Source organism: Pyrgilauda ruficollis, unplaced genomic scaffold (genome assembly GCF_017590135.1).
Source record: "Pyrgilauda ruficollis isolate IOZ18807 unplaced genomic scaffold, ASM1759013v1 scaffold7, whole genome shotgun sequence".
Taxonomy (NCBI): Eukaryota; Metazoa; Chordata; class Aves; order Passeriformes; family Passeridae; genus Pyrgilauda; species Pyrgilauda ruficollis.
The window spans coordinates 10,971,295-10,983,442 of record NW_024528821.1 but is presented as its reverse complement, the minus strand read 5'-3'; the positions used below and the strand labels follow the sequence as shown (position 1 = coordinate 10,983,442).

General features: G+C 44.0%; 1 protein-coding gene across 3 annotated transcripts in view; it reads left to right on the top strand.

Moving 5' to 3' along the window:
- The window catches only part of GPR50 (G protein-coupled receptor 50), a 44,945-nt gene extending 33,900 nt beyond the window's left edge, over nt 1–11,045 (top strand). For all 3 annotated transcript variants that reach the window (XM_041485093.1, XM_041485092.1, XM_041485094.1), the window contains one exon: nt 6,547–11,045. In XM_041485093.1, coding sequence (XP_041341027.1) covers nt 6,547–7,415 — 869 coding nt within the window. In that variant the 3' untranslated portion in view covers nt 7,416–11,045. The remainder of the gene's footprint in view (nt 1–6,546) is intronic.
- The last annotated feature ends 1,103 nt before the right edge of the window (nt 11,046–12,148 follow it).

The following is a 12,148-nucleotide window of genomic DNA, read 5'->3' as shown; positions in this document are numbered from 1 at the left end:
GTGTGTACATGAATGTATCAGTGCTTATCAGAATGGTGGAAAGACATGACAAGAGTCTGGGATTCCTCCTCTGTCATTGTGTGTGGTGTGGAAGCCAGGAGCTTGTAAGGATCAGTGCAATGGGTCACACTCCCCTACAGAGGGATCATTCTTAATGCACTTGGATGGGTAAATATTGTCTACCCAGGAATGACCCTTTAGAGTTTGTGACGTAAGAAATGCTTGTCAGAGTGAGGGCTGCAGGCTCAGCATCCCCCAACACCACAGCATGGTCATCCACTTAATTACAGCAGTACGTGATCAGTATGATTGCACATGCTCAATGGTGTCTTTATGCCTTAAAAATAAGAAAATTGATCTGAAAGCGTTTTCTATGAACTGCTGCTTAGTTTGCAGGAGGTTAGTGACATACAAGCAATCACACAGCAAGTGGCAGGTAAAAACAAACAGGAAAAAGAGGCTATCACAGCTAATAAAGAGTCTTGTTGCATGCTGAATAAAGCTTTTTATGACTTTATTTTTTTGCTTGAAGCAAATAGTACATTTTGTTTCTGTTTTGCAGTGAGCATAAGCTTTGGAAGGTTAAACAGAGAGTATTAGATTATGGTAAGTGGTCATCAGAGGCTTGCTTTACAGTCATGGCCTGTTAAATTGTTTACTGAACCTCGTTATATATATGTCTCTGAGGCTGACGTGTCTTAAATCCCATTTATCTGGAAGACCTGAGTCTGTTGATTTTTTCATAAAGCCTGAATGAACAAACATAAAGTTTAAGATTCTCTTTATTATAAGCTGTGGTTTATAGTATAATTATAGTAGTAAGAAGTCACTGCAAACATACCAGTTGCATCAATAAACTTTCAGCATTTTCTTTAATATCTTCATTGATGATCTGGACGAGGGGATTGAGTCCACCATCAGTAAATTTGCAGGTGACGCCAAGCTGGGAGCATGTGTCAATCTGCTGGAGGGTAGGAGGGCTCTGCAATGGGACCTGAATAGGATGGATGGGCCAGGTCCAACAACATGAAGTTTAATAAGTCCAAGTGCCAAGTCCTGCACTTTGGCCACAATAATCCCCTGCAGTGCTACAGGCTGGGAACAGAATGGCTGGACAATGCCCAGGTGAAAAGGGATGTGCTGGACAACCGACTGAACATGAGCCAGCAGTGTGCCCTCATGGCCAAGAAGGCCAATGGCTCCTGGCCTGGATCAGACAGTGTGGCCAGCAGGAGCACGAGGTCATCCCGCCCCTGTTCTCAGCACTGGTGAGGGCACACCTCGAGTGCTGTGCCCAGCTCTGGCCCCTCAGTTTGGGAAGGACCTTGGGACACTCAAGTGCATCCAGAGGAGGCAATGAGGCTGGAGAGGGGCTGGGAACACGAACCATGTGAGGAACCACTGAGGGAGCTGGGGGTGCTCAACCTGGAGAAAAGGAAACTCAGGGGTGACCTTATCTCTCAGCTCCCTCAAAGGTGGCTCTAGTCAGGTGGAGGTTGTCTCTTTCTCTAGGCAGCAACTGGCAGAATGAGAAGACACAGCCTTAAGCTACATCAAGGGAAGTTTAGGTTAAATGTGAGAAAGAAATTCTTCACTGAAAGAGTGATTGCGTGCTGGAATCATCTGCCCAGAGAGATGGTGGAGTCACCAGCCCTGGAGGAGGTGTTAGGTCATAGGCTGGACTAGATGATCTTAAAGGTCTTTTCCAACCTAGTTGATTCTGCGATTCTGTAATTCTGTTGTTGTGTATCTTTGCACATTTTTATCAATACAGGTTTTTAGACCTGCTTTTCTACAGCTGTCAGTTAATCTGGTAGAAGCTGGACAGATACCAGGGTCTGATCTCACTGCTGGGAAGAGGCTGGAACAGCAAGGTGACTAGTCATGCAGTGAGCCCCATGGCACTCATCCATTGTGCTCATGGGTCAGCTTCTCACTTGCTGCCTTTGAAGCTGTTGTGTGTGGTTTTGTTTGCCTCAAAATGCTGTGCTGGGCACTGTCTGTTTGGGAGCAACTCGAATCCCTGAACAGAGTGGGGAGGAAGCAGCAGCCTGGACAGCAGGCTCACTTAGAGGGAGACTGTTCCAGGTGAGCAGAAGTTGATCCACACAACTCTGTTTCTGCTTTGGTGCAAATCCTGTTGCTAAGGACAATTCAGTTTTGACATTGGGTGTATAGGTAACAGTGCTAACTTCAGGTTGCATTGAGCATCTCTATCTTGTTCACCTGAAGGAAACAGTTTTGTGGTTCTGTAATACTTCAGCAAGGAATGTAAAATAACTTCATATGAATAACAAAGAAGCAAGAGGTTTGGGTGTTTCAACATTTTGAGATGTACAAAAAGTGACAACTTTCAGAAAACTATTTTATCTCCTTCTCCCACCCTCACTTTTTAACTCCGGTTCTCAGTTCAGGGTATGTAAACCACAGCCCTGAGGACAGCCCACAGCTGCTGTGTGGGAAAAACAGGGAGAGGCTGGATCTGTGCAACAGGAGCTTGGACACCAGGGGATTTCCAACAGCCTCTTGAGGCAGGCAGTGCCAGTGACCTTGGTGTTTGTACAGTGATGCTCAGTTAATCTCCATAGAACGATACCTGTTTGGATGAAAGTCAGGTGCTGTTGGGGCAGTCTGCCAGTAAAGACTTTTACGTATGTGGTTTATTGATTTGCAGAATTCATTGAGGTATTTCCACATTTCCTAGAACCAGCCTTGACAATATGTCCTCAGATAACCTGTGTTGTTGGATAATCCAGGCAGAATGAGAGGTAGGGCCAGGGAACTGCTGGAGTACAGGAGCAGACTGCTGGAGTGGGCAGAAATAGGTTTATGGAAGCAGAGGGGGAATTCAAAAAAGTGCTAGGGGATGAGATGTTTTGGGATAAATTCCCTTTTGCATCACTTGCACATGCCTATAATCTGCTCTTCAGCTGGGCTTCGGGTTGCTTGGAGTTGTTTTTTTTTTCCCTAAACAATTGTGGATTACACTGTGAACAGTGAGTTGTACCTCTATAATCTGTAGCTTTGTGGGGGACTTCTGCAATGTAAAAGAATTTGTAATTTCTCTGAAAATGTGGAGAAATCTGTATTACCAGTGTTACACTTGCCTTTCTCCCCCATTCCTGCCTCATTCATGTATAACTCTGTAACTGGGGGATGGAGCACAGTGGCACATGAGCAAGTTTATAATAAGTAGAAATTAAAAAAGGGATGGAAAATGTGAAAGCTAATAAGGAAATATAGTCACATGCCAACAAAGAGAAAAAAGGTACATCTGAAAATATTGTTGCAGAAGCATATAAATTTAAATTGGAGATAAAGCCCTACTAGTATTATTTATGGGCCAGACTCCTTTGTTTTATAGTGGGAAAATGTAAAAAAAAAAAAGCAGTAATGAAGATCATTAGCAGGAAACTGCTCTTTACCTTTTCTAAAAGCCATATATTAGATGGCTTCCCATTCTGCAGTGTCTTTGGGAAGGAGGATCCAATCTCATCCTGCAGAGGGAAGGACACAAGCTGTTGGTGCAGGGCTCAGCACACGGTGGTCTCACAGCAAACCAGGGACTGCAAGGCTAAAGCAATGTTTAACTCGGATTACTCCTATTTTAATAATTAGCCAATAGCCAGTTCCCATACTTTGAAGGGCATGTTCTGCTTTGGTGGCATGCAATGTGCCCCCTCTTTTCAGTACTCAGCCATTAAAAATGCACTGATTTCCAGGAGTGACCTGCAAATGGCTGTTTTATGGGTCTGACTTGCCCCTTCATCTCACCGGAAGAAAAGGATGAAGTTGAGTGCATTCCCACATAAACTGGGAGATGGGCTTGTTTCTGTGAAACAGTACTGAGTGAACCCTTCTGGCTGTATTTCCAGGCACCCAGCACCCTGCCTGGGCCATAGGTCTGGTGGGAAGGAGAGGTGAGACTGCACCATTGAAGGTACAGAGCAGGGGAGGGCAGGTTTGCTCCCTGAGTGGAGGAGATGATTCTTTTCTTGATCCATCTCATCTCATTTTCTCCCTGCAATGAAGTTGTGTCAAAATAATACACACAATACTGTGCTCTTGGATTGAATCCAAACTACGAAGTTCATTCTGTGAATATTATTTCTATAGATTTTTTTTGCCTTATATTTTTACTTCCTTTCAAATATTCAAGCTGGTTAAGAAGGACCAGCAGAAATGACTTATTTCTTTCAGCAGCTGGCAGTGAAGTAAGACTAATATTTTTCCCTATGATTTTTCTAAGCTTTGGATTAAATCTACAGATGTGGTGTTTTAAGTAGGGAGTATTCAGCTTTGTTCTGCTCTGCCTGGTTCAGAACTGGACGTTGAATGTGTCTCTTTCATGCCCTGCAAAGGCAGATACTTGCTTTCTAGCTGCTTGTGTATAAATGTGTATCCAAGTTGGACAGGTCTGGTGAAGAGGGAGAGTTGTGGTCCTGTTAGTGGAGTCTGTCTCCAGTATCCTCTGGAAATGTCCTAAATTGGATTGCTAAAACCTCTCTGTCTCTTTTTCACTCTCTTGAAAATGGTTTTAGAAAAGGTTTCCAAAAGGAAATTCTGGTGCTGGGGGCACATTTTCTTTTGTTGAAGTGCGTGTTTTTGATCGAGTGAATAAAAGTCTTGCTGCAGAAGAGCATTCCCTCTCTGGGGTGCCTGCAGCCTCACTAAGCCCGGCCGCAGTTGGTTCTGCCCTTGAAAATGGGCATAAATGGAATTAATTATATGGGGGACCAGGTTCAGTAACTGCATTTTAAAAGGCTCTCAGTAAGTTATTAAATCAGCAAGAAAGCAGCCATGAGGCTCAGCAGATGCAGAAGCTGTGTGCTGTGGTAAACCTGTGTATGTAAAATTTCTCTCTAAAAAGATTTTAGCACTTCACATGACCTCTGCTAATACTTATTTTTAAGTGATAGTCTGTGTCAGCTGCCTCAGCTGCACACTGCCGGGGGCTATTCTCCAGTCTGGACTGCTTTCCAGTCAGCATGAAGTAGCCTGATATGAGCTGTTAACTTGTCCTGATAGTTTTTGTTGGCACAAACATAGCCACGACCCAACTGCAATGGCAATGCAGCCATGCTTTCCAACAGCCCTTGCATGTTTTTTCCAAATGCTAAAGCCTGTGACCTGGTTGAATGGAGATGTAAGAGAGTTCTTTCAGGGATACTACACAAAAATACCTCTTTTTAGTAATTTTAAAAATATATATCTACTCCACTAGACAACAGGATATGAGGGTTTGAAGAGGAGGTGTAGGTGTGATCAGTTGGATGGGATGTTGCCTGTATCACATAGGGGCACAGGTCTTCACACCTTAAATGTGTTACATACAACTTTATTCTCAATATATACTCTCTCTATGTGTATATTTATCTGCTGTCTAGTAATATTTTCCTTCCCACTGCTGCAGATACACCTGCAAGTTGCAGAGTTAGTAAAACCAATTACTTTTTCTAGTGTGCTGTCCTCTAACTGAAGTGTTGAGCTCCTGCTGAAATGACACTCTCTGTGGTCATCAAAATGCTGAGTATTGACAGATGTCCTTTTCAACATTATAGCTACTCCTGTAGTTATACCAGTTCTCACAAGACCTCGGGGTCCTTTTCTTAATGCAATCCTCTATGCTGACTGGCAAACTGAACAGAAAGGCTTTTTGCCTCCCTAAAAATATACCAGACTCATGAAATGAGCAGCAAGTGCTGTTAGAAGGTCACTGGTCACCCGGGTCATTGGAGGCTGCTCCTCAGCTGTTAGGTGTGGAGCTGTTAGGTGTTGTCCCACACAATGCAACATTTTCAATTCAATAAGGAATTACATTATTTTTTACTTGCTGAGACTCTCAACTCTCTGTTGTAGAGCCTAAATGAACAACCTGCAGCACATACTCTGCAGAGATGACTGACTGCAGCTTATTAATCACATTCTCTGCCCAGGACCAGACAGTGAAGAAGTAACTGACCTTCCATATTGAACTGGATAACTTTAACATTAAAAGACAGGAAAATACACCAAATAAGATAAGCACATCAAGGCTGTCTGCACATGGTTGCTTGAAGAACACACAATCATTAGCATGAACATTGCAGAAATTATGGTAAATGCATACCTGCTTACATGCAAAAGAGACTTTTCCTGTGCAAGTGCTGTCAGTGAAATTAATAAACCACTGAAAACACAACCTGCCTACCATACTCCTTTGGCCCATGATGGTCAGAGAGAGAGTCAAGCTGGCTGGTTAACAAGGAGAACAAGATCCTTCTGTCCTTCGCAACTTAGAGGACCACAGGTACCTGACTCCCAGCTGTAGCCAAGTTAAAGGTAACACTTCTAGTGTAGATTGCTCCTAAGAAGAAGCATGCAGGTCAATCATGCACTTTCCATTGCTGTCACTAGTAAAGCAAAGTCTTATTTTCTAGGGTTTCAAATTCCAAGTGGAGAGTAGAGTGAAGCCCATCAGAAGACTTAGGCCTAAAGAGGAGCTTTGAGTTGCAAGCCATCCATCTGGACCTACACTAACCTCTCATGGTCTCTTCTTTTTTGTAGGCAACATCTTTGTTGTCAGCTTGTCCGTTGCAGACCTCGTGGTGGCAGTTTATCCGTACCCTCTGATCTTAAGTGCCATCTTCCACAATGGATGGACCATGGGAAATGTTCACTGCCAGATAAGTGGGTTCCTGATGGGCTTAAGTGTCATCGGGTCCATTTTCAACATCACGGCGATCGCAATCAACCGCTACTGCTACATCTGTCACAGCCTTCGGTACGATAAGCTCTTCAACCTGAAGAACACCTGCTGCTATCTCTGCCTGACCTGGATACTCACAGTGGTGGCAATTGTGCCAAACTTCTTTGTTGGCTCCTTGCAGTATGACCCCCGGATTTACTCGTGCACCTTTGCCCAGACAGTGAGCACGTCGTACACCATCACGGTGGTGGTGGTTCACTTCATCGTCCCGCTCTCCGTCGTGACGTTTTGCTACCTACGGATCTGGATTTTGGTAATTCAAGTCAAACACCGGGTGAGACAAGACTGCAAGCAGAAACTCAGGGCAGCTGACATCCGAAACTTCTTGACTATGTTTGTGGTTTTTGTCCTTTTTGCTGTGTGCTGGGGACCATTAAACTTTATTGGCCTTGCTGTTTCAATTAATCCTTCAAAAGTGCAGCCACACATTCCAGAATGGCTTTTTGTCCTGAGCTATTTTATGGCCTATTTTAACAGCTGCCTCAATGCTGTGATCTATGGGCTTCTTAACCAGAATTTTCGGAAGGAATACAAAAGGATATTGCTGACACTGTGGACTCCCAGGCTGCTGTTCATTGATGTGTCCAAGGGTGGGACAGAAGGGATGAAAAGCAAGCATTCTCCAGCCATAACAACCAACAACAACCACGCTGAAATACACCTATGAGTCAGGACAGTACTATTTATTCTGGATTACAGATTATATATTATATATAATATACAAGAGCCTTTCGTGCTCTGTGCATTGCACAGCTGGTTTTACCCTCATGCAAGGAAGGAGTCTGCAACCTTTCATGCTTAGCTTATTGCTGTGACATCAAGGCTTTGAATAAGAATTTTCAGAATGGAAATGACTGATTTTTTTTTTTTTTATATGTCATCTTTCACTGTGTGCCTAATTAATCGGTTTGGTTGCTTTTGCCACAAGCATGCCAATACCCGAAAAGGGAATCATTCAGAGTGCATGGAGAAATGCAGTTATGCTTGAAATGCAACCATCAAGAGACAGCAAAATTGCCACTTATTACACACAAACGTTTCTCTCCTCCCTCTGAATTCTATTTTTCTAGCATAAACTTAACCTGAACTGTATTAAACAAAATGTAAACTGCATGGCTTTTTACATTATGTATTGGTAACTGTATTAGCCAGCAGGTGTATGTATGGGCATGGTGTGTGTTTTCCTTTTTCTTTCCTCTTAAGGTTTAGGAGCTAGCCTGGCTAGATGTGAGGCAGGCAGAAGCCAGACCAGTGTGTGTCTGATGCACTCATTTTAATTGAGTATCTACAGACTTTAAGTACCCTTGCACTCTCCTTCCCAGGCCATGAGTAAGTATATGACATATGACATAATCTAATTGAAGGAAGATACTTGGAGCCTGATTCTAATTTAGGCAGTATCCTGTCATGGCCAGCAGTCATTTCTAACATCTTTCAGAAGTCACTGCTACATGAACATCACAATAAAAAAGATGAACATAGCAGAGTCCCATCTGTGTAACACAGATTGCGACTTTTAGGTTCCAGTAACATTTACACTTGCAGACAAAGGCAGAAGGGGAAGACAGTGTTTTTACTACAATCCCTCCTTTTACCCATCACAGAACATGAATTTGCTGATGGGAGAAAAAGTGAAGATTTTTTTCCCATTTTATTCACATACAGAACTGTAATTAACTCACAGAGTGGGGAGGCGAAAGCTACTTAAGCATAATTATGCATCAGCTCTGTTTAAGACTGGACTGTGCTATTTGTATCATTGGAAACAATGTCATGAAGTTCTGGGGAGGCCAGTATCACATCAGACATAAACACATGGGCAAAGATAAGGCTGTTTCTTTAATGGAGGATGAAAGGGGGATGTGTGTGTGTGTGATGGCAGCTGTCTGTAGATATGACTTCTTTGTTTCCTTAGCTTCATTGTGAATTCATCTCTTTATGGCTTTAAATGTGGATCCTGCTTTGAAACAATCCCATAAAATCAACAGGTAAGACTCCCCTGGTGCAACTCTACCTTCAGGTTAGCACCCCTGCCTCGATGCTGGTGTGCTGAGGGGCACAGCAGAGAGAGGGGCAGGTCCAAGCCCTGGGGGTCTAATGAGGACAGCAGGCAGCCTGCCCCTGGTCCAGGACTGCAGTCTTCTCTCTTTGGTTCTAGTCAAAGCAGGACTAGTTCCCAGCACTGAGCCCTGAAAGACTGAGACCAGACTTTGTAGGCGCCTGGAGATGGAGGTACGTAGGATTTCCCCAAAGCCTGAGCAGGCAGTGTGCCTAATCCTTAGTGCAAATAGTAAGCCATTTGTGCACTGCTTTCTGAAACCAACTTGCTGCTGAATGTCCCTTCTGCTGATTTTTTTTGGAAAGAGGAATTAAGAGAAATTAAGGCTCTTTCTGAAATGGGCCAAGGAACTTTGCGTGCTGCGTTGCCTCCATGAGGACAGAGTGTCTCTGCTGCTGCCATGTGGTGAAGGTCACTGCAGTAACAGGGGGGCCCTGCATTTATAGGGTGCCCTGGCACTTAGGAAGTTTCAAACTTGAGCATCTCAGCCACTTCAGATGAATGTTGTTTTAAAATGCACTGCAGCCAGCCTCCCATAATAGGAATCAAACTGAGTTCTGTTTTGGCCTCTTAATCTGCCTCAGCATGGCCAAATAAAGGTATTTTGACCCTCAGAAATAACTGTTGTCTGTTCGCCTTCCAGAAAAACCACCCTGGATGAATTCACACCATTCCATGCAAGCAAAATCATTTTGAGTTAAACTTGGATAAGAAAAGCACTGAGGGCACATAACTGCAGGGAGTGTTTGTCCCATCACGCCTGGGAGATGTCCTGTGTTCCATGACTAGTCTTCAAAGTCATTTGCAATTAGCCACAACAGTGTTAGTTAGAATCACATTAGCAAATAATTTGAAGCATCTAGTGCCAAGTGAAATATACTGCTTTAAGACAATTGTGAAGAATCTTGTGCAAGCTTGCCAAATATCTCAAATACCCCAAAGCTGGGGTTTCATCTTATGGATTCTTGTCTTTTTAACTGAATGTTCAGTGGAGGTCATTTGGGGGTTTTTTATTATTATTTTATTATTTATGCTTGTATTTGCACTATTTCTTATTCAGGCTCCAAAGTTAACAGCCAGCAAGTATTTGAACCAAACCAAGTCCAAAGAGGTCCTGAACAGGCAAGCTGTGAGAGTCCCTTGTACACCTGGCAGGAATGGGAGCAGCAGGAGCACGATAGGGCATCTCCCCAGGACTCACAGAGTCACCACTCAACCAAACTATGCAAAATGATCTGCTTGTCTTCTGCCACAGGGTCTGAGCCCAGCTGCTGCCCAGACTTCTGCAGGGACAGGCAAAGTACCTGCTGTGCTGGGGTGGGTCTGAGCAGCTCCCTGCAGCGCAGACCCCGCAGGCTGGGGGTGGCTCTGGCAGCACAGGGTGCACTGCCCTGGCACGACCTGTTCTGAAGGGCTCTGAGTGTCCCAGGGAGGTGCCCAGGGCTGGGCTGATTCAGCCACCATGGTTGGAAGCTTGAGCTCAGTCGTGCTGGAGCTGAAGTTTGCAATATGAGCCATGGAAAGCAGGGGATGTAGCCTCAAACAGGAAACACTGTGCCGTTTGTTAGCACTTTGAGAGAGGCAGCGCTTAGGATAGGATGGAGATTTATATTGACTTATTAAACTACCCAAGCAGCTCCTTATTTTTATGTTAGGAAATGGTTAACAGGGTACAGAGAGTTTATTTTTGTTAGCACTTGTTTACAGAAAAAGGGAAGTGTGTTTTAGCTGAGAATGCTGAGCAGTGTCACAGTTTCCCTATGGGAATCTACTTTATTCCGAATTTGAGATTTCAGTGAGATCCCACAATTTTAATCACATTCTGCCAATTCCACCTGTTACATATCTGGCCTTAAGTCTCATTGAGATCTCATATAAACTAGTTTAAAATCACTTGCTCTGGGTTTGATATGGTGTCTCAAATACCTATTCTAGTCCCAAGCCCTAAAATTGTTGTAGTGGAAACTTATGGACAGGCAGTATTGCTGTGAAGAAAGATGAATCTCTTGTCACAAAGAAATATTTTTGGATGTTGCTAATGAATGTTGTTTCATCAATTTAAGAAGAATGTAACCAATATATTTATATATAAATGTGTATTGCATATGCTGTTTCCATTTTAATGTTTAATTGAGAATCCTTCGATATACTTTCCTATTGCCATTTTTGTTCATAAAATAGATTAATTCCCTTTACCTGTTAAAAATGTAATAAATCTGCCATTGGACTACTTATTGATTTTTTTTTTCTCCACTAGCAGTTACTTTTTAATAAATATTTGGAACATCAGCTTGAGTTTTGTTGACTCCCAGAAAGCAGATTGAATTGACAAACCTGCTTGAGTTCACACATATCTGAGCAGCCCAGCTTGGACCTGGAGGTGAATGACCCAGGGCATCTGAGACATCTCCTTGGATCCACATGTTTTCTTCCACTTGCCTGTGAGCCAGCTACCTGATGCACTCTGGCCTTCCTCATCAGGGAGGAAACTTTCTCCATACAGCCATTGGTCTCCTCACTGTGTGCCTCTTCAATGTCCTTTGCCTTTCTTGTCCCTATCCATGCCTATCCTTGGGTCTGTCGGGGGCTGCTGTGGAAGCAGTTTGTCATATCCCTTCCCTTGCTCTTTCCTGGGAAGGGCAGCACAGCTGAGCTGTGAACAGCAGGGTGTGGGAGCCAGGGTGGTTGCAAGTCAGGGCACAAGGTGGTGTTGGATTGTAGGGAAGGGATGGGACAGAGAGGGGGCTGGGGGCACAGTGAGGGCTGACACACACACACACACTTGGTCTCCATCACAGAGCTTTGTGAGGATGCTGTATCCAAGGTGTTCTATTTGTGCTCTTTTCCCGGGGGGCTGGGGTGGAGAGAATATAAGAAAGTAAAGATAGTGCAGGAAGTAGTCTCACCCCTAAGGAGTTGCAGCTGGGCCAATTACCAAAGATTAGGAACAGGCCTGACTTTAACAGGCCACAGCTGTGACCAGTGAGAAGAAGAGTGCTATAAAAGAGTGGGTTGGGTGGTTAAGATGGGAATTGGAGTCAGCTGGTTGCTTTGAGAGGGAGGAAGAGTCAGTGCTCTGAGGAGCTGCCCATGAGAAAACACCAAGAAGGTATGAAACTTTTGTGATAAGGAGACAACGGTATGGAACTTCTGCAATATGATGACAACATTTTCCCGCCTCTGTTTTGGGGCAGGTTTTGCTGTGCTCATTCAGTTCTTCAGCCAGTAGGTTCTACCCACAGGTTGCACTGATTATATTCCCGTGCTGACTTGAGTGGGGCTGTTCTGGGGGAGTCTCTATGCTGGCTGTGAAGCAGTGAGTAGGGGAGTATGGAGAGGTC